Source organism: Panthera onca, chromosome F1, assembly GCF_046562875.1.
Source record: "Panthera onca isolate mPanOnc1 chromosome F1, mPanOnc1 haplotype 2, whole genome shotgun sequence".
Lineage (NCBI taxonomy): Eukaryota > Metazoa > Chordata > Mammalia > Carnivora > Felidae > Panthera > Panthera onca.
The window spans coordinates 5,991,523-6,014,279 of record NC_138355.1 but is presented as its reverse complement, the minus strand read 5'-3'; the positions used below and the strand labels follow the sequence as shown (position 1 = coordinate 6,014,279).

General features: G+C 41.1%; 1 protein-coding gene across 16 annotated transcripts in view; it reads left to right on the top strand.

The window, feature by feature from the left end:
- Positions 1-22,757, top strand: part of CDC42BPA (CDC42 binding protein kinase alpha) — a 322,044-nt gene that overhangs the window by 127,880 nt on the left and 171,407 nt on the right. For all 16 annotated transcript variants that reach the window (XM_078441190.2, XM_078441187.2, XM_081791830.1 and 13 more), the window contains one exon: positions 20,889-20,982. In XM_078441190.2, the coding sequence (XP_078297316.1) occupies positions 20,889-20,982 (94 nt within the window). The remainder of the gene's footprint in view (positions 1-20,888; positions 20,983-22,757) is intronic.

The window sequence follows — 22,757 nt, the reverse complement described above, 5'->3', positions numbered from 1 at the left end:
TTGGGTGTCATCTAAAATGGATGTTGTTCCATTTTACAGATGGGGAAACCCAGCTTCGGAGACATGAGTCGGTAATTAGCATAGGCTGGATTAAAATCGAAGTCAGGCTGATGCCGGAATTTATGCTGTTCATATAACATCATATTGCTCATAAAAGGATGCTTTACTGGTAGGACTTTGCAGAATAAAAAGGCTTTCTGTGGGCAGAGAGGAAGGCGTTCTAGAAACAAGGGATGAAGGAGACAGGGACACAGGCGGGCAGAGGGCGGGTCTAGAGAAGGGTTGGTAGGTGACTCGGCTGAAGAAAAGAGCTCATGTGGAGTTTAGGAAGAGAGATTTCAATCCCTGTTGTGGAAACGTTTGAACACCATGCTGTAGACTTTAGATCTTGGGAGCCATCAAGTTACCGATACTTTTAGGTAATGTAGTGTTTGATTAAAACAGTGTGTTAAGTAAGTTGATTTTACAGTAAACTGTGTATCAGTTTTCATGTTTTGCTGGATTTCAGAATGTTTTATAGTTATGAATTTCAAGTAGAGGGAGTTAGAGAAGACAAAAAGGGAGTAGTGGAGACTGGATGTGTTCGGGGAAGGAAATACTTTTTTTCCCTTGTGTTCTTGTATTTTATTATTTTTTAAAAATGTTTATGGATTTATTTTGAGAGAGAGTGTGTGTGAGAACAGGGAAGGGGTAGAGAGAGAGGGAGAGAGGGAATCCCAAGCAGCCTCCGTGCTGCCATCACAGAGCCCGATGCGGGGCTTGAACTCACGAACCGTAAGATCATGACCTAAGCCAAAATCAAGAGTCAGATGCTTAACTGACCAAAGCATCCAGGTGCCCCTCCCCTTGTGCTCTTTCAAACTACATTTATTTCCAAACCTATAAAATACATTATTGGTCTTCCGACAGCACAGACATTTTCATATGAAAATTTTGTCTTCACTTATGCATCGGGAGAAAGGAGCAGTGGAGAGTAGTGCATGAGAAGAATCATGAAATCATACATACGAGTGTTGAGCACATTGTGAGATTTCAGTCAAGAACATTGCAACTTCCTTTGAAATGTCTAGAAATACACTTTAAAAACACATTGTAGGGCATTATGTTACCTGTTTTCAGAGATGTTAATTATGAGATGAAAGAGACAGGAATGGGGACATGGAAATAAGAAGCCCAGAGATTGACTCTGGAAGGTTGTAAAATTGATTTACAAACTGACCCCATAAAGTACAGACATTTTCTAGTAACATGATGTAGTAAAAACAAGCATTAAGCTCGGTGCCAGCAGACTTATGCACTGTTCTGGTTCCCCCATAAGCTTTTTAAACTTAGATTCCAAAACATGATTTATCACTGAGATTACAGCAACTTGAAACTTCTTTTTTTTTTTTTTTAACGTTTATTTTGAGACAGAGACAGAGCATGAATGGGGGAGGGGCAGAGAGAGAGGGAGACACAGAATCCAAAGCAGGCTCCAGGCTCTGAGCTGTCAGCACAGAGCCCGACGTGGTGCTCAAACCCACAAACCTCGAGATCATGACCTGAGCCGAAGTTGGATGCTCAACCGACTGAGCCGCCCGGGTGCCCCAAGCTCCTCCCCTTTTAAAGAGGCGGGGAAAGGACGCAGTGGGACTGAGGACAGAAGAAACATGGCAGCAGTAGAGCTGTTGTTGGTAGCGAGGCTGATGGAGGTGCTTTAAACGTTAGACATGTCCGTTCTCCCCAAACTGATCTGCAGGTTCGATGCAGCGCCTGTCAAAATCCCAGCAGGGTTCTTGTTTTCTTGTTCTTTTAAATCCAGGTGAAAGTACGTGTCGAGCTCTCCACCTGCAATAAGTCCAGCTCCTGCCCTTGTGTTGGTAGTTGTGTTTAGGCCTCAGGCTCCTGGCTTGTCCCTAAGCGACTGTCCCTAGCTACAAATTTAATAACATCATTTCATTTTCAGTAGTTACGACAGCTCACAGGTTTTTCCTTTAGAGCAGTAAAGATTTTTTATTTGTTAGGTACAAACAGGCTTACTCCAAAGTTTACATGGAAATGCAATGAAACTAGAGTAGCTAAAATGATTTTTTTAATGATTTTGGAAAAGGAGGACGAAGTAGTCAGAATAACTACCTACCGTTGAGAGTTACTACGTTGCTGCCTTAAGCAAGACACTGCGTAGTGGGGGAGGAGTAGACATCACAGATCACCAGGTAGAAAGGAGAACCCAGGCCGAAATGTATGCAGTTACCTCCAGCTGATTTTGACGACGGTGCCAATGCAACTCAGTGGAGGAAGGATCATCTTCAGCAAACAGTACGGGAATCGTAAGCAAAAAAACAAACTTCCTTCAGCCTCACACAAATGTGAAAAATAGTTCAAAATGGGTCGTGGATTCAAGTAGATGACATAGGGGTACCTGGGTGGCCCAGTCAGTTGAGCAGCTGACCAGCTCAGGTCACAATCGGGTCAGGTTCGTGGGTTTGAGCCCCGCGCGGGGCCCCGTGCTGTCAGCGCAGAGCCCGCTTCAGACCCTCTGTGCCCCGCACCTGCACCTCCCCCGCTCATGCTCTCTCTCAAAAATAAAAAGTAAGTAAATAAAAATAAAAAATAAACATTAAAAAAATATTCAACGTAAAAGTATAAAACTTTCAGAAGAAAACATCAAAGAACATCTTCTGGACCTAGGGCTTGGTGAGGAGTTCCTAGGACACCAAAGATTACTCAAGTGGACTTCATCAGCACTAAAAACGCACACTTCTAAGGCCCAGGTAAGCCGACGAAAGGGCAGGTGCCAGAAGGGGGGGAAATATTTGCAGACCACATACAGGATGTACACCTTAGGTCTAGAATATATAAAGAACTCGAAACACAATCCTCAAGAAACCTCAGACAGTCCAGTTACAGGATGGACGAAAGACCCAAGGAGACACCTTGCCCAAGAGGAGATACGGATGGCAGTGAGCACGTAAAAAGCTGTTCAGCGCCCTTGCCATTAGCAAACCGCGAACTACACCCACCATGAGAGGCAGGCCAGTGAGCAGGTATTAGGACCGCTAAAACACGGACCAGCGGTCCTACTAAGCGCTGATGACCCTGCGGAGAAAGGAGATCTCCCACACATTGCCGGTAGGAAGGTAAAATGGTTTGGCCACTCTGGAAACAGTTTGCAAGTTTAAACAAGGTAAACATGCACTTACCATGTGACCTAGTCGTTGGCGTTTGTAGACATTTATCCCAGAGAACACTTAAAACATATTTGCAGAAAAACCTGTACGTGAATACTCGTAGCAGCTTTGTTTGTAACCGCAAAATACTAGAAATGGCCCGCGAGTCCCTCCCGGGTGGCGTGGTAGCCACCTGCTGGGCGCCCCGTGGGCCCGCGGCACTGGGAGCACGCGGCAGCCTGGGCGGCCCCGGACGGTCCTGAGTGACGAGCATGGGCGCTCAGAACGTTATGTTGTTTATGACTCCACTTACCTAACATTCTTGAATTACCAAAACTACAGAGGTTGAAAGCCGATGGATGGTTCCCAGGGGACAAGGTCAGAGGCAGAGTGGGGAGTGAGACAGCACGGGGCAGTTCTCTTTTGTGGTGATAGTACAGCTGTGCACCTTGAATGTGGTGGTGGTTACATGAGTCTGTACGTGGCCTAAAATCGCATGGAATACGCACAGATTAGAAAAGGATAAAAGCCGAAAGGTCTCTGACAGAACATTAACGTAGTAGTAGCGTCAGCTTCCTGGTTTTGCTATTGTGCCCTGGACGTAATACGTTGTAACCAGTAGAGACGCCGGATGGAAGGGTACCTGGGACTCGTTGTACTATTTATGCGATTTCCTTTGACTCTGTAATCATTTCAAAATGGAAAGGTTTGGGGGCACCTGGGTGGCTCAGTGGGCGCTTAAGCCCAGCTCTTGGTTTCGACTCCGGTCATGATCTCGTGGTTCGTGGGATCGAGCCCCACGCCACCTCTGCGCCAACCATGTGGAGTCTGCTTGGGACTCTGTCTCTCCCTCTCTCCCTGCCTCTCCCCTGCTTGCTTTCCCTCTCTCTCTCAAAAATAAACAAACTTAAAAAAAAAAAAAAGGGAAAGATTTTAAGGGAAAAAAAAATTACCTCTATTACTTTCTTTTCACAAGTCTGGAAACCAGGCCCAGGAAACTCTCTATCTTGGTGAATTCCTCAGGATTGCCAAATTTTCTTAGGCTTCTGGCCTGCCAGGAAGTGGTTTTTCTTTCTGTAACTCAGAATTTAGATGATGTGCAATTCAGGAGGTAAGCGGAGTCCACTTAGTGAAAGTCAGCATTGAAAAGGACCCTGGACTGAGCCCTGAGGAGTTTCAGTATTTCGAGATCGGGTAGAGTAGCAGTGGCCAACGAAGCAAACTAAGAAGAAACAATTGGAGGAAGATAATGAGAATATGCGGAATAAAGTAAATCATCTTTCCCTTTATGTTTAATAACATTAATGTCTTAACTGATGCATTTCTTTTTTAATTTTTTTAATGTTTGTTTGTTTATTTTTGAGAGAAAGCACGAGCAGGAGAGGGGCAGAGAGAGGGAGACACAGAATCCAAAGCAGCTCCAGACTCTGAGCCGTCAGCACAGAGCCCAGTGCGGGACTCAAACCCACGATCCGCGAGCTCATGACCTGAGCCAAAGCCAGAAGCCTAACCGACTGAGCCACCCAGGTGCCCCTTAGCTGATGCATTCCAAACCAACATGTAATATCATTTTTTGTGTCCTGGGTGTTGGAATGGGAGTGGGGGCTGCCTTATGGAAGTCGTATGCTCTTTACATTCAGTTTATTGCCTTTTGAAAAAAGACTAAGTTTAAGGAAATACTTCTGCTTCACAGTTTTGCCCGAGTAGGACAGATTTTAATTTTATAAATTCATTCATGGTGAAAGCATTGTTCAGCCAGCCCTGTTTGCCCAATATTCTACCTATTTTCTTAGGTGAGGTACTCCTGTTGAGTATCTCAATAGGAGTGGAGGAAATAATGCCTTTATTTTGAAAAATTACTTTGAGATAAGCTTAACTCTAATGATAGAGAGCAGTTGAATGACAACAAAAGCAGGTTTAAGAAAGCAGTAGGAATTACATACCTAAACACTGTGGAGATGGAGAGTGAGAACAAGTGAATCAGGAGGACCTCTTGGAGGAAACCTGTCTGTGATAGGAAGTAGATGGTTTAAGACATTGAAATAAGGGCGCCCGGGTGGCTCAGTCGGTTGAGCGTCCGGCTCAGGTCATGATCTCGCGGTTTGTGAGTTTGAGCCCCGTGTCGGGCTCTGTGCCGACAGCTCGGAGCCTGGAGCCTGCTTCGGATTCCGTGTCTTCCTCTCTCTCTACCCCTCCCCAACACATGCTCTGTCTCTCAAAAATGAATAAATGTTAAAAATTTATTAAAAAAAAAAAGACATTGAAATAGCTTCCCTGAGGAAGACCAAAGTAAGCAAGATCTACAACGATGGACTGTTAACGGTTAGAAATAAAATTTTGTCGTTATTTTAATGTGAAAGATATCACTTAAATACTTAGGAAAATACAGTATAAAAATATTGTTGTGAAAGCATGTCCATATTTTTTAAATGCTTTTAGCAAAATAGCTGGTTTTCTCCCTGTGTTTATTGAAACACTATTTCAGCTGTCCCAAAATACCTTATTTTCAGTCTGTCAACTCAGATTTTCGCCTTTGCCACAGAGGCACTCCAGTTTCCAACTTGAAGTCTGAATGCCAACATTTCCATTTTTGATTTGCTGAATAAGCAGTTTGCATTTTAAGAGTGTGTCTTTTCTTTTCAATCATTTATTTACTTGAATGTAAAATTTGTGAGAGAGATTATTTCTAACAAGTAAACAGTATCATGTGGCATATGTCGGACTCCGGTTGATGAAAGTACACGCCAAATGTTGGGTTAGAATAAAGCAAGCCCTAATTATAGGTTGGGGAAAAAACCCCAACTTCTTTCTAAATATGTTAATTAAACTCAGCGGCAGGCTTGGTGTTCAGATTGTCAGCTACAACTTTAAGCATGCTAATGATGAAAGGCATAAAATCCTGCTAGAACAACCAAAAAAATAAGCTTCATCTGATCAGAATGTTATGTTTGATGATCCCGTGGCATAGTTTGAAATGACAAAAATGGAAAGATGAGGACGTTTGTGATGTTTTTTAATAATACAGAGATCATCAGAATGTTGATTCTGGTACCAAAACGTTAGCAGCCAATATTGTGTCTTACCTTGATTTCTGTTTCTAGTGGAGTCTTATCTGTGATATGACCATTTTAAGAGCGGTGCACCTGTTGTCTACAAACCAGAAGGACCCTACTAGAAACTACTTTGATAGAGAAGGGAAGGTCACTGAGGGCTGGCAGGTCACAGAGATCAGTGATAATAGAAAGTATTAACAATGTATAACAATGCTTTAAGCTTGTCGATTAGAGAGAATTAGACATGCGTATATCATCTGCAGAGAGAAGCTCCTTTCTTTATGTTAGATCACTTGTCATTGTACGGTTCTTTGTGGAAATAGATATCCTTATAGTTAGGTAATGGTAGACTGTGAAACCGGTTTTTTAAAATGGAGAATTCTCTATTCTAAACCTTTCAGAAGCAGTTTTAAATTTTTTTTTTTTAACGTTTATTTATTTTTGGGACAGAGAGAGACAGAGCATGAATGGGGGAGGGGCAGAGAGAGAGGGAGACACAGAATCAGAAGCAGGCTCCAGGCTCTGAGCCGTCAGCCCAGAGCCTGACGCGGGGCTCGAACTCACTGACCGCGAGATCGTGACCTGAGCTGAAGTCGGACGCTTAACCAACTGAGCCACCCAGGCGCCCCTCAGAAGCAGTTGTAAAAAACGATCTAAAAATCACAAACTTGTCTTAATTGGCTCTATTCATAAAAGCATTAGATCTTATCCTTGATAATTAACATTAATAGTTGTCATTGGTATGTAACTGGCTCCTGACGTTTTCCCAAACTTTTTTCCGCTGGTAGGAGGAAAGAGTGATCTCTACCTTTCTGTATTACTTGCCAGTGATATTCAGGGGATCTTCATTAAAAATTGCTGTTAAGATCTAATTATAAATAGTTCTTTTTAACAGTTTTATTGAGCTGTAATTCACATACCATACAATTCAGTCAGTTAAAGCGTACAGTGGTTTTTAGTATTTTCGCAGATACATTCAACCATTACTTCAGTCCATTTTATTTTTTTTTTTTTTTATTTTTTTTTTTTATTTATTTTTGGGACAGAGAGAGACAGAGCATGAACGGGGGAGGGGCAGAGAGAGAGGGAGACACAGAATCGGAAGCAGGCTCCAGGCTCCGAGCCATCAGCCCAGAGCCTGACGCGGGGCTCGAACTCACGGACGGCGAGATCGTGACCTGGCTGAAGTCGGACGCTTAACCGACTGCGCCACCCAGGCGCCCCAACTTCAGTCCATTTTAAACCATTGTCATCATTTCAAAAAGAAACCCTGTTCCCTTGTTTCCCCCGCCCTCAGCAGCCATTAATCTGTCTCTATAGATTTGTCTAGTCTGGACACTGAATGAAATCATGTAATGGGTCTCTTTTGACTGGCTTCTTTCACTTGGAATACTGTTTTCTTTCTTTCTTTTTTTTAAGTTTATTTTTGAGAGAGAGAGAGAGAGAGAACATGAGTAGGGGAGGGGCAGAGAGAGAGGGAGATACAGAATCTGAAGCAGGCTCCAAGCTGTCAGCACAGAGCCTGACACGGGGGCTCGAACTCCCGAACCACGAGATCATGACCTGAGCCGGAGTCGGACTCTTAACAGACTGAGCCACCCAGGCGCCTCTCAGCATACTGTTTTTAAGCCTCAGGCATGTTGTAGAGGATGTTAGATACATCTCAGATTAACTAGGTTGACTGGTGAAACTAAAATACCAACGTTCTCTGGAGATTTTTGACAGAATCCACAGTGTGCATGGGATCACAACGTGCACAGAACAATCCAGAATTACTCAGTGTATCAGGAAATTATGATTCAGTCTCAAGAGGAGAAAGTGGACTCCTAGCTCAAGATGACCCAGGTCACCCAGGTTTAAATTATAAGAATTATCAGGTAAAACCTGATCTAATTCTCTTGTCCCCTGTGTCCTTGAGAATCTGGCCTCTTGGTATAGTGAAAGATATCACTTAAATACTTAGATTAGTACTTATTTTAAATATACTTAATGAAGTAATAGAAAACACATTTGAAATGAATGAGATGATAGAAAATCTCAGTAATAGAAAAAAAAAAAACAGATGAAAACTTCAGAAAAGAAAAATACAGTATCTCGGGTAAAAATTCACTGAGTGGTTTCTGTATCAGAAAGGAGACTCAAAGGAAAAAGTCTATGAAATTGAATATAGATCAGTAGAAATTCTCTTATGCAAAGCAGGTGTGAAAAGATTGGAAGAGTGAACAGATCAGAGATGAAAAGATCCAACGTATGTAATTGGTGCCCCAGAAAAAGAGAATAAGGCAGAAAAAATAATGGCTTAAAACTTCCCAAGTTTGGAGAAACATATGAGTTTATAGAATCAACAATTGTGTCAAGCCAAAGCAATAGAAATTCGAAGAAAATCACTCCTAGCACCTCCAAATCAAAATATGGAATTAAAGGATATGAAAAGTCTTGATAGCATCTAGAGGAAAATAGCATTTTACATGGGAAAAAAAAAAAGCATTTTACAAGTTGAAAGATCGCAGATTTCTCATCACAACCACGGGTACTAAAAGATAAAATTTTGACAACACTGGAAAGAAGAAAACTATCAACCTACTTTCCTTAGGAATGAAGCTAAAAAGAGGATATTTTCAGATAGATGCAACCCAAGAGCATTTATTGCTTAAGACCTTCCTTACAAGAAACACTGATGACATATTTCAGAATGAAGAGTCAGCAGAGGAAATGGAGATCTTTAAGAAAGAAGAAAGAGCATAATAAATGGTAAAAAAAAAAACAAAACCAAAAACCTCAGCATACATAAAACACCTTTTTTTCTCTTAAATTCTTTTATTTTTTTTTTTTAAGATTAAACTTTAATCTTTATTTTAAGTAGTCTCTACATCTAACGTGGGCCTTGAACTCACAACCCCGAGATGAAGACCCACACACTAAACCAACTGATCCAGCCAGGCACCCCTCTCCAAAATTCTTTAAAACACATGGCTGTTTATGTATTTATATTATTATTATTGTTTTTTTTTTTTTTTTTTGAGAGAGAGAGAGCATAAGCTGGGGAGAAGGCCAGAGGGGGAGATAGAGAGTCTTAAGCAGGCTTCACACTCAGTGGAGAGCCTGATGGTGGGACTCGATCCCACAGCCCTGGGATCATGATCTGAGCCGAAATCAAGAGTCAGATGCTTAACTGACAGAGCCACCCGGGCTCCCTAAAATATGTGACTGTTTAAAGAGATTTGTTTTGGTAGATACTTGATGAATGCATATGTAATATGTGTGACAACTATAACATAATGGATAGATGGGGCATAAACAAATGCTAGTATAATTATAGAACTTTGGAGTTTTTTTGTTTTTGTTTTTTTTTTTTTAAAGGAAAAAGTCCTATGGTGACAAAACAAGTAAGTCACAGGGAAAGGAAAACTAGTTTATAATCAGACTTTTCAACAACAAAACTTTATGACAGGAAAAAAGTGTGTTCAATATTTATGATACCCCAGAAAAGAGAACATGAACATAATCAACTTTCAGGTATAAAAAGCACACACAGCAGTGTTGTCAACTTGCAGGAGCCTGGGGAACGTTGTTCCCATGAATTCTTCCTGAAGAATCTGGAATATTCCACGAGAGAATGAGCTACAGACAACCAAAATGACCAGAGAGACCTTAGCTTAAGGACTGGCGTTGCTCGTTAAATAGTCAGTTATGGATTAAAACAGGAAAAAAGAGGGAGACTGAACAGTATTGATGGCTGCATACTCTAATAATGGACATCTAATAGAACTATAAAGGTCAGTGGTGATTAACTGGGAGAATTTATGCAGATTTTTTTTTCAAATTGTCTTCAGTAAAATTTTGGGGTAGTATTCGTCATGTTATTTTTGAGATTGTTGAGTGTAAATGTGAAATAAATGAGTGATTATGGATTACTCTAATTCTGTTGTCCCCTGTGTCCTTGAGAATCTGGCCTCTTGGTATAGAAAAAAAGGAGATACCGAGAAAACAGAAGAGGACACGTATGAACTCTGTGTACTTCTGAATTTGAATTGGAAGGATCAGAATGAACTTCTGAGGTTTCCATAATTTGCAAGAAGGACTCACAGAATTACTGAACACTTCCCTGCTTACATTTTATTGCATAGAAAAGGTACAAATGGAAACCAGCCGAGGGAAGAAGCGCGTAGGGCAGAGTCCAGGGGAGCGTCTGTCGTCCTCTCCCCGTGGAGCTGGGAACAGCTCTACTTACCTGCCATTCGTGGGTGACGGTAGGCACCAGGACTGTTAACCAAGCAAGTGCACCTGAGCATTGGGTTTCCGGAGTTTTGGGGGCTCAGCGTACGGTCTGCATGATTGACCTTTCCCTGAAGTTGGGATGATACCATTAGTTTCCGGTCCCTTCCAGAGGTAAAACTGATACTGTGTGGCCCAGGTAAATTACATCACAAATTACGTTGTTAGATTGTCTGGTGGCCAGAGCCTCCAGGCAAAGACACACCACCGATCAGGCATGATATTCCAGTGGCCTAGAGATCACCTCCCAGCAGCCGAAGCAAAGGCCAGACCTTTCATTGGGTTTGTTCTTCGTGACGCAGGCCACCCCGTGGCCTTAACGCAAGGCTCTCTGAGAGCAAAGCGATCGTATTTGTTTGGGCATCTACATTTAGTATAGCGTTTATATCAGCAGTAGTGTGAATATGTTTGTCATTTAACCACAAGCCCATTCTATATGGTCATTACATATACTTTCATATTTTTTTTTTTTTAAATTTTTTTTTCAACGTTTTTTATTTATTTTTGGGACAGAGAGAGACAGAGCATGAACGGGGGAGGGGCAGAGAGAGAGGGAGACACAGAATCTGAAACAGGCTCCAGGCTCCGAGCCATCAGCCCAGAGCCTGACGCGGGGCTCGAACTCACGGACCGCGAGATCGTGACCTGGCTGAAGTCGGACGCTTAACCGACTGCGCCACCCAGGCGCCCCTCATATTTTTGTACTAATTTAATTATTTGTTTCTCCCTTTACTACTGTTTTTGCTGTATGATAAACTTGTGTGGAACTCTTCCATGTAGAGACAGCTGATGATTAGCTGAATCTACTTCTTCAGGCTGGTCGTTTTACCAGATCCTGTGGAGGCTTTAACCAAATCTCCTAATACGTTTAGTTATCGGTATCAGTATTATCCTAAGACCTGTTTACACAGCAGGGCTGAATCTCAACCACCCAGGCCGGGGTTACACCATATGGCAGTAGACGTGACTTGAAAAATAAAAGCCAAGGCACTAGCACATTCCTGGTGTCCCCGTGAGTCATTCACCCTCTAGACCATCATCACATCACGTGATTAAACGTCTCCCAGAATGATGCCACCCAGGTTTGCGCATTCCCCTTTGACTGTGTCCCGTCCCCAAAGCAGAAGCATCTTGGCAACACATGGCTTCACCACTTTTAAGCGTCTGGTGTCATTGAGCTAAGGGGCAATAACATCTTCTGCTCTGAGCCGCTCACAGAGAAAGCATCGGTGTAATGTTGGGTTTCCCTCATTGCATAACCCATTTATTGATGGCTTTAGCCCTAGTTATTCCTCGTCCTCTCCATTTATCATTTCGTTTTGCCCAAACTTTTCCACCTCTGGAAGGGATGTTCAGCTTGACCGCTGTGCTGGCCCAAATGCCAGCAGCAATGTTCGTCTCGCAAATGCCTCCCTCTCAGTACATTCTTTCAGTGCAGAGTTAGATGCAGAAATTGTGGGCTAGCTCAACCACCTGGCAGTCCAGCAGTATTCCCTGCCTAGCTTGGTTTTGCCAGATGGGGTAAGGTGTAACCCACCCCACCAGGACCGTAAGAATTCTGACATTAAGGTTTAAAGGCATAGGTAGAGTTCCTCACTTAGGAACCATCGTCGGTTTTGGCACCTACAGGTGCGGCCCTGGTCCTGGGACCCTGCTTCAGATGGGGCGGGTGAGGGGAGGAGGGAAGAATTCTATCACCCTCTCAGCTTCCTCCCTCACTTCCTCATTCCCTGGGAGAGCGGAATATGCAAATGTGTACTTGTTCTATATCAAGCAAGTCTGATTCAAGGATCCTAGGATCCTTTTTTTTTTTTTTTTTTTTAATCACTATTAGGGCATTTTGTTTTGTTTTGCCTTGAAATTTACTTTGCCTGGTAAAATATAAATACACCAGTCTTTCAGTAATGGTATTCATATCCTCTAATTTTCTTTCACCTTATTTTTATTCTTTTCATTTTGAGCATTTCTTGGGTATGCAGCAATTAGTTGTTTTTACTTGCTGACCTAAAAAAAAAAGCAAAAAAAAAAAAAAAAAGCTGTGACTGTCACTTCAAACACTGCATGGAAAATAGAAAGTACTAAATAAGCACTAGGTGTTATTTTTATCGAGACAGAAGAGATACAAAGAAATGAGAGTAGGAATAGAACTGTAAGCAAGTATGTTGTAGGCTTAAAAAATAGTAAGAGTATTGTGAGCAACTGTACTCCAGTAAATTTGAAAATGTGGATGAAATGTGCATTAGAAAAATATAAGCCACTGCAATGTACTTGGGAAGAAATAGAAATTATCTGAATACCCTAAGAACATTTAAGGAAACTGAGTCTAATGGAAAGCTCCCCTTCCACAAAACTTCACTCTCATCTATTTTTAGGCATTTGGTGCCTTGTCTCCTTGATTTTTAAAATTGAAATACGCGTCAAGTTAACACAGGAGTTAAGTGTGCAGTGAAGAGTTTTGACAACGGATACATCTGTGTAACCGCCTTTGCAGTCAAGACATAGAATGTTTTTTTATCACCCTGCGAATGTCCTAGTGCTCTTTTCCGTGAACATCTTCTTTCTGTTTCTCCAGTCACCAGTTCTGGTTTCTGTCACCAGAACTTAGGGTTACCTGTTCTGGAACTTCTTACAAATAGGATTATACGTCATGTATTCTTTTCTGTCTGATGTCTTTTTATCCACATAAGGTTTTTGAGATTCATTCAGTTCGATGTATGTGTCAATAGATTTTTCTTTATTGGTGAGTGGTCTTCCATTGTATAAACGTATGATGGTTTATCTGCTGTTGATGTCATTTGCGTTTTTCCCACTTTTGAGCCTTTACAGTAGAGCTGCTGTGAACCTTCTTTTACTCCACGTGGTTTCACGGATGAGTTCTCTTTTACTTTTAAGAAAGTGATAATTGAATCCTATGTAAATTGTTTCAGAAAGTTTGAGAATTTTTAAAAATCTGTTTCCCTCACTTTATGATGGTAGTGAAATTTTGATCACAAAGCTTGAAAAGGAGGACGGTACAAGGGGCGAACGTTAGTGTGGTGCAGTGTCCCTTATGAATAGGAGAGCAGGAATCATCAAGAAAAAATGGAATCAGATTTAGCGTGTATGTGTTTTTCAATACTAATAAGACAGACTTATTTTTCGATTTAATGTCTCTGAAATTGGAGTGCTTTTTTAAAAGAAATGGCTTCTAAAATTATAGTTGCCAGTGTATTCTCTCTTGTAGCTGCACTAGACGTAGTGATGCCTCTTTACAATTGGTGGAATTTTAGACTCTGTGATATGTGGTACAACAAACAAGTATGACCACGTGGGTTTCATCCCAGGCTACAAGGGAGTTTCAACAGTACAACATCTATTAGTGTAATATACTATATTAATACATTGAAGGAGGAAAACCAAAAAATAATCTCAATACCGAAAATGACAACAACATTGAATATCCATTCCTGATACTTTTAGCAATTTGGGTGTAGAAGATAATTCTCATAACGTAATACTGAATTTTTGTCCCCCTAATACTGAATTTCTATTGAAAATCTAAGCCAAGGACTGTACTTAATGGCGAAACATTAGGAACATTCCCATTAAAATTGGAAGCAAAATAGGGCCCCTGGGTGGCTCAGTCGCTTGAGTGTCTGATTCAGCTCAGGTCATGATCCCAGGGTCGTGAGACCCAGCCCCACGTCAGGCTCCTTGCTGAGCTCAGAGCCTGCTCGTGTGTGTGTGTGTGTGTGTGTGTGTGTGTGTGTGTGTGTCTCCCTCTCCTCCCTCCCCTTCCCCTGCCCCCCCATGCTCCTCTCCCCCACTTGCACGCATGCTTTCTCTAAAAAAATTAAAACAAAAAACTTTTTAAAAATTGGAAGCGAAGGAAGAATGATTCTATGAAGAAAATCCCATTCACAGTAGCACCAAAACTGTAAGGCACCTAAAACCATAGACAATAAAAATTACGGATATAAAATAAATACATAGATATATAGTTGCTAAAAGATAGCTAGGTAGCTATATAGGTAATAAAAGCTCTCTGCAGAAAAAAAATTCAGTATTATTGAAAGACCTAAAAGAATCCTCATCAGTAAGATATAATGTATACTTAGATGGGAAGAGTCTGATTATAAAGACATCAGTTCTCTTTAGATTAATATATGAAAATCATTGTGATCCCTGACAAAATCTCAGTGTGTTTTATGGACCCTGTTAAGCTAATCCTAGCATTCATCTGGAAGAGCCATGAGAATTTAAAAACTTGGTCTGCTGGTGTGGAGGGGTCCTTATAGAGCTTCCGTGATTAAGTGTGGTATTGGTCCAGGTGTAGACACAGACACGGGGTCATCACGTATCTAATGTTGCCTGGATCAGTTCCAGGTTATGTTGATTGTTCTGGCAGTTGTTTGTAGGTCTCCTTTGACTCCAACGACTGTTCAGGGAAATAGCTTTAGGAAGTTCTGGAAGAAATCCACTCGATCTGCAGCCTGCGTGGTATTAGAAGTCAGTGGTATCGGGACAGAAGGAGGTAGGGCCCTCATCTCACACTACATGCGAACACTTACTCCAGGGAGACTAAAGGCTTGAAGTGAAAAGTAAAACCTTAAAACTTACAGAGGAAAATACGGGACGCCACCCTTAGGACCTCGGGGAGAAGGTAAGGGAGATTTCCCAGGACAAAACCCACAAATCGCGAGAATAGAATTGTGGTTGCCAGGGGCTGGAGAAATAAGGGAGAGGGCGGTAAAAGAGCACAAACTTTCAGTCAGAAGATGAATGAGGTCCGAGAAGCTGATGTATAACATGGTGACTAGTTGATGATACTGTATTATATAACCCAGCTTTTCTAACAGAGTCAAATTGAAGTGTTTACCAAAAAAACCCACCCAAAACAAAAGTAAACACGTGATGGGTGTGTTACTTAACTCAGCGAGATGTGTATGTAGGTCACATTGTCATGTTGTATACTTTAAATATATGGCAGTTTCATTTGTCAATTATATCTCACAAAAGTTGAAAATAGTGAAAAAGACAAAAACACAAATTACAAATTAGAAGACTACATTGACATTAAATAATTTTTTTTTACAAATTAGATATTATAAACAATGAGGAAAAACACGCCCACATGCTGAGAGATTTGTAACACGTGTAACCTAAGTTTGAGTAAACAATTCCTGAATATTAACCAAAACCCAAAGCAAACCGCACACACACAGTGTAAAAAAAAAAAAAACGGCTAAGGATATTAACTGGCATTTTACAGAAGAGGAACGTGAGACGAAAAAGATTCTTAACCTTAATAGTAATCACAGTTGTGAAGTTGAAGACACACACGGTAGAATTCTAGAATTCCATTTCTGGTTACACAGCCTGGAGATGTGTTCACAGGCAAGCACCAGGAGACATTTATGAAAATATTCGTTTCAGAATTTTGTAAACTAGCAAAACAGAAACCTACAACAATCTGAAATAGTTGGAAACAAGCTAATTCTATAATCAGGAGAATTGAGAAGTTCGGTATTTGAAAGTAGTCCATATGGCAGTTAAAACTAACAGACTGGAACAATGTGTATCAACGTGGATAACACGTTTCAGAAACAGTATTAGAAGAAAACCAAGTTGCACAGGCTACACACAGTTTGGTATCAATTACAAAGTTTAAAGACATTCAGAAAAATACGTAGTCTTAATGGTCGCATATATGTGTACTAATAACATAAAATAAATGTGGATACAGTAAACAGGGTAGTGGTTGCTAACCTCTCGGGAGTGGGGGGAAGGAGATGATACGGGAGGGAAATGGGATACTTAGGGAGAGTCAGTACCGTCCTGGTAAATGTTTTCCGTTACACTGTTTATTATTTGTTATAAATATAAATACAATTTATTTGTCTAATTAGGTTTTAATATTTCCTATCTTTAAAATATTAATGATTATGGCGGCGCCCGGGTGGCTCAGTCGGTTGAGCGTCCGACTTTGGCTCAGGTCATGATCTTGTATTCGTGGGTTCAAGCCCCGTGTCGGGCTGTGTGCTGACAGCTCGAAGCCTGGAGTCTGCTTCGGATTCTGTGTCTCCCGCTCTCTGCCCCTCCCCCACTTGTGCTCCGTATCTCTCTCTCTCTCTGTCTCTCTCTCTCAAAAATAAAAATAAACATAGGGGCGCCTGGGTGGCTCAGTCGGTTGGGCGTCCGACTTTGGCTCAGGTCATGATCTCACGGTCCGTGAGTTCCAGCCCCACGTCGGGCTCTGTGCTGACAGCTCGGAGCCTGGAGCCTCTTTCAGATTCTGTGTCTCCCTCTCTCTCTGCCCCTCCCCCATTCGTGCTCTGTCTCTCCCTGTCTCAAAAATAAATAAAATGTTAAAAAAAAAATTTTTTTTTAAATAAATAAAAATAAACATAAAAAATATTTTAAAAATGATGATTATGAATCCTTTCACTATTTTCCTTTTCTGTAATTCTTTTAGTCTTTAAAATCTGAGAACTAGGAAGCATAAGAGACTCTTAAAAACTGAGAACAAACTGAGGGTTGATGGGGGGTGGGAGGGAGGGGAGGGTGGGGGATGGGTATTGAGGAGGGCACCTTTTGGGATGAGCACTGGGTGTTGTATGGAAACCAATTTGACAATAAATTTCATATATTGAAAAAAAAAAGAAATCACAGAAAATATTGAAATACAAATTGTCATATTAAAAAAATAAATAGATAAAATCTGAGAACTAGGGCTGCCTGGGTGGCTCAGTCAGTTAAGTGTCTACCTTTGGCTCAGGTCATGATCTCACAGCCTATGGGTTTGGGCCCCACATCAGGCTCTGTGCTGACAGCTCTGAGCCTGGTGCTTCCGATTCTGTGTCTCCCTCTGGCTCTGCCCCTCCAGTGCTCACATTCTCTCGATCTCAAAAATAAATAAACATAAAAAAATTTTGTTAATCTGAGAAATACACCAGGAACAGTTATGTGTAGTAATTATACAGCTTTTTTTTTTTTTTTTTTTGAAAGCACAAGGGAGAGGAGCAGAGAGAGAGAGAGAGAGAGAGAGAGAGAGAGAGAGAATCTAAAGCAGGCTTCATGCTCAGCGTGGAGCCTAACACTGGTCTCTTATCTCAGTGACCATGAGATCATGACCAGACTGAAAATAAAGAGTTGGACACTTAACCATCTGAGCCCCAGGTGCCTCAGCTTAATATATATTTTTCTAAAGTTTGTTTACTTAGTGTGAGCTGGGGAGGGCCGGGGGGGGGGGGGGGGAGAGAAAGAGAGAGAGAAGGGGAGAGGGAGAGGGAGGGAAGCCCAAGCAGGCTCCACATTGCCAGCACGGAGCCCAATGTGGGGCTCAAACCCACAGACTGTGAGATCATGACCTGAGCTGAAATCCAGAGTCGGATGCTGAACTGACTGAGACACCCAGGTGCCCACTATCTCTTAAAATAAAAATATAATCCATTTTTTATAGTCATCTAAAAATGATTTAGGTAATTTCTAAGGGTCCTCTAGCACTAAAGTATAGTTCTTTGATGTTTCCAAGCAACAGAAGAATATTTTTTTAATATGCCACTCTGACAGTTCAGGGTGAATTCAGACATTGAGGATAATGAAGCCAATTTCCTATAAAAGTTGTTATTGTTTTCCAGTGCATCTATCCTTTCTCTGTCCTCCACAACAGGTGTCACCAAGCTTTTTCTGTAAAGGGTCAGACAGGAAATATTTTAGGCTTTGAAAGCCACACTGTAGTCAGTGCTACTTGCTTCTGCTGTCATAGTGGGAAAGCCAGCAGAGACAGTACTTACAAGTGAACGGAAGCGACTTTATTTACAACAAAACTTTATTTTCAACAGCAGGCAATGGGCTGGACTTGGCCTGTGTGTCAGTATTTGCCATATTGTGGTGTATTGCACACAGAAATGTCTTCAGTCATACTATGCTGATTGTAGATGAGAAAACTGAGGCATAGAAACCTTGAGTGGTATCATTCCAGTTAAAATGACCCTAGTTGAGGACACAGATCTACAAAAATGTTGCTAAGGCCAATGCCAGAGAGACTGCTGCCTATGTTTTCTTCTAGTTTTATGGTTTCAGGTCTCACATTTAGGTCTTTAATCCATTTTGAGTTTACTTTTGTGTACGGTGTGAGAAAGTGTCCAGTTTCATTCTTTTGCATGGTGCTGTCCAGTTTTCCCAACACCATTGGTTGTATAGAGTGTCTTTTCCCCATTGTGTATTCCTGCCTCCTTTGTTGTAGATTAAGTGACCACATAAGCTTGGGTTTATTTGCTCCCTATCCTGTTCCGTACATCTGTCTGTTTTTGTGTCCATACCATACCGTTTGATTATTACATCTTTGTAGTATAGCTTGAAATCTAGGATCATGATACCTCCAGCTTTGTTCTAAGTAGGTCTCCTCAAGAAAGGGAAACAAAAGAATAAATTATGGGGGCTACATCAAAATAAAAAGCTTTTGGGGTGCCTGGGTGGCTCAGTCGGTTAAGCGGCTGACTTCGGCTCAGGTCATGATCTCACAGTTTGTGGGTTCAAGCTCCGTGTTGAGCTCTGTGCTGACAGCTCGGACCCTGGAGCTTGCTTCGGATTCTGTGTCTCCCTTTCTCTTTGCCCCTTCCCCGCTCACGTTGTCTCTCTCTCTCTCTCTCTCTCTTTCTCAAAAATAAACATTAAAAAAAAAAAAAAAAGCTTTTGCACAGCAAAAGAAACTATCAACAAGACAAAAAGGCAACCTGTTAAATGGGAGAAGATATTTGTTAGTGATACGTCCAATAAGGAGCAAATCTCCAAAATATAGAGCAAATCTCCAAAATACGCCTCCAGCTTAGTAACGAAAAACCAAACTGTCTACTTAAAACATGGGCATAAGCACTAAATGGACATTTTTCAAGAGAGTCATATAAAGGTGCTGAACGTGAAGAGGTACCGAACATCACTCATCATCAGGGAAATGCAAATCCAAACCACAACAAGATGTTATGGTATCCCTGTTGGGATGGCTGGAATCCAAAAAGACAAGAAATAACAGGTGTTGGTGAGGGCGTAGAGAAAAAGGAATGCTCGTGCGCTACTGGTGAGCCTGTAAACTGGTGCAGCCACTGTGGAAAACATTGGGGAAGGGGTGTTCCTAAAAGAATTAAAACCAGAGATACCGTATAATCCAGTAATAACATTCCTGGGTATTTAGCCAAAGAAAACGGAAACACTAATTTGAAAAGATACGTGCACCCTTATGTCTATTACAACATTATTTATAATAGCCAAGATATGGAAGCAGCCCAGGTATCCACTGATAGATGATTGGATGAAGAAGATGTACATACATAGAGCGGACCGTTACTTAACCATAAACAGAATGTGATTTAGCCATTTGTGACAAGATGGGTATACCTGAAGAGTATTATGCTAAGTGAGATCAGAGAAAGACAAGCGTCCTGTAATTTCATTTCTGTGTAGATCTAAAAAACAAAACAAATGAACAAAGAAAGAAACAAAAAAACAGACTCTTAGATACGGAGAACGCACTGATGGTTGTCAGAGGTGAGGTGTGTGGGGGGGATAGGTGAAATAGGTAAATGGTATTAAGAGGTACAAACCTCCAGTTATAGAATAAGTCAAGGAAAGAAATGGGAAAGAAAATGACCCTAACCACATGATAATGGAATTCTTTTTGCATATATGTTCATAGAAGATTCTTTTTCTTCCTCACCAGGTAGAATACATTGAGAGGGTCTAATCTCTTAATTTTTCACAAGTTTTAGATTGTGATTAGAAAACGCGTTGCTGGGTCTTCTTTACAGGAATCGTTTTACGTATGATTTTTGCCAAGGTTTGCAACACTTTTCCTTATTCAAAAGTAGAAACAGATACAAAAACTGGTGTGATGTGATTTGTTAATTAGATTTGGATACCTTACAAGCATATCACGTAAATTACTACCAAGCGGTGTGTCAGATGAATTTCAAAATCAGCTTTATGAAGCAATGTCTTTAGAATTACTTTGAACTGAAATAATTAGAAATTTATTTATTGTGAGGTCGAGGAAGTGTATTTTTCCCTCTCCGATTTCACGGCCAAAGGATAGTTTGTTTTGTGTGTGTCAAGACATTGTGGTCTTCTCCGTGTATCGAAAGTAGGCCTAATGTGGTCATACTGGAATCTGTGCACATTATATAGTTAATTCAACCTGAATGAAAACTGCCAAAAAGTTTTTATCTCCAGGAGAACACTGAAAGTGCGTGTGTTTAAGGAAGTTTTCATATGAATCGGAGCCAGGATTTGAATCCATAAAGTTTAGTCAAATGGGTGTTCTTAGAGTATTGATTTTAAAAGAAGTTGAAGTTTTCAAATAAAATTTTGTCTTACCAAATAAGTGGTTCAGTCCCCCCCCCCCCCCACTAAAAATTGACCGTATCTATCTTTTCAGGGACATCAAACCTGACAACATATTGATGGACATGAATGGACATATTCGGTTAGCAGATTTTGGTTCTTGTCTGAAGCTGATGGAAGATGGAACGGTAAATAAAGCTAAATCTGAAGTCATTTTATCCATAGATCTCCCCCTTGCTACTTGTCCTCTTTATTTGCTTTAGAATCCACGTATTTATAGTAGTTAACTATCCATCCACCCGTCTGTCCGTCCGTCCGTCCTTTTGACTTTCTCCGCGCCACCTTTTCCCACAACAGCGTTCAGGCATACTGACTCATAATAGGGTTTGTTTATAAAGTCCTTCGCCATTTTCACTGTGTATGTTAGTGATGGTAAGATTGATACAGTGCGTCTTTTAGGAGAACTTTGTGTCTTCTTTAGAGGGACTGTTGATTGCACTTGAGATATTTTCACAGTTTAGAGAAGGGAATGAAGATGGAAGAAGAAAATGTGGCTCCTTCCTCACCTTTATTTTTTTCATCTTTCTTCCCTAGTTGTCTAGTTTCTGTTTTGAGGGACAACGTTCAACAAAGGAATGCTTTAATCAGGATAGGCTCTATGTGGATTCAGTTTTACATGACCATTTGGTTTAGTTGTCCTAAGCCTACACCTTTCAGCTGTTTTCTTTCACTTACATAGAAGTCTATATGCCCCAATTTATTCTCTGTTTTGTCTTGTTTTATTTTGCTTGCTTTTCAACTTCCTGGCTATATAGCAGAGGTCCAAATGTAAGTAATTTCAATTGGCAGGCACTGTTTTTGAGAGCAAAGGCCATGAAAATGTCCTATTATTCTGGATCAGTAATTTGACTTCCGAAAATTTATCCTAAGAAGATATCTTGAAAAAAGTAGATTATATGACTTCTGCCTCTGGTCATGATGAAAGGAGTGATTGGTACCAAATTGTCCTCTCACTATAAACAACTATAAAAACGTACGTGGGGCGCCTGGGTGGTGCAGTCAGTTCAGCGTAAAACTTCGGCTCAGGTCTGATCTCACCGTTTGTGAGTTCGAGCCCCACGTCAGGCTCTGTGCTGACAGCTCAGAGCCTGGAGCCTGCCTTGGATTCTGTGTCTCCTTCTCTCTCTGCACCTCTCCCACTTGCACTCTGTCTCTGTCTCTCTCTCAAAAGTAAATAAACATTAAAAAAGAAAAATTGGTGACAATACCAAATGCTGACAAGAATGTGAAGTCTGTCACTCACACATTACTGGAGGCAATGTGAAACGGTACAGACACCAGAAAAAAGCTTAGTGGTGTCTTAAAAAAAATAAGCATGCAATTACCATGTGATCCAGGAATTGCACACCTGCTGTTTATTCCAGAAAAATAAAAATTTGCATTCCCACAAAAAACTGTACATTTATGAATGGTTACAGAAGCTTTATTTGTAATAGCCCCAAATTGGAAAACCAGATGTCCTTCTGATGGTTGGTTAAGGAAACTGGTACAGAGGCGCCCAGGGGGTTTAGTCAGTTAAAGCCTCCAACTCTTGATCTCAGCTCAGGTGTTGATCTCACAGTCGTGCGTTCAAGCCCCGAGTTGATGAATCTCAGACTTCTGTAAATCTGCCCTCCAAGGGTGTAATTGTAAGCTAACCCTTGTTCAAGGAGATCAGGAAGTATTTTTTATCTTCTTCTACAAGAATTAATATCTTCAGAGAAAGATAACAGGATCCATGCTCTGTGCTCCAACGGCTTACTGACAGTGACCAGCATTCAATCAGAAATCACCAAACCAAACAAAAATGGGGACACGATAGGGATTATGATACAGAGTTAAAAAATAGAAGCAGTCAGGGGCACCTGGGTGGCCCAGTTGGTTGAATGTTTGACTCTTGATTTTGGCTCAGGTCGTGACTAAA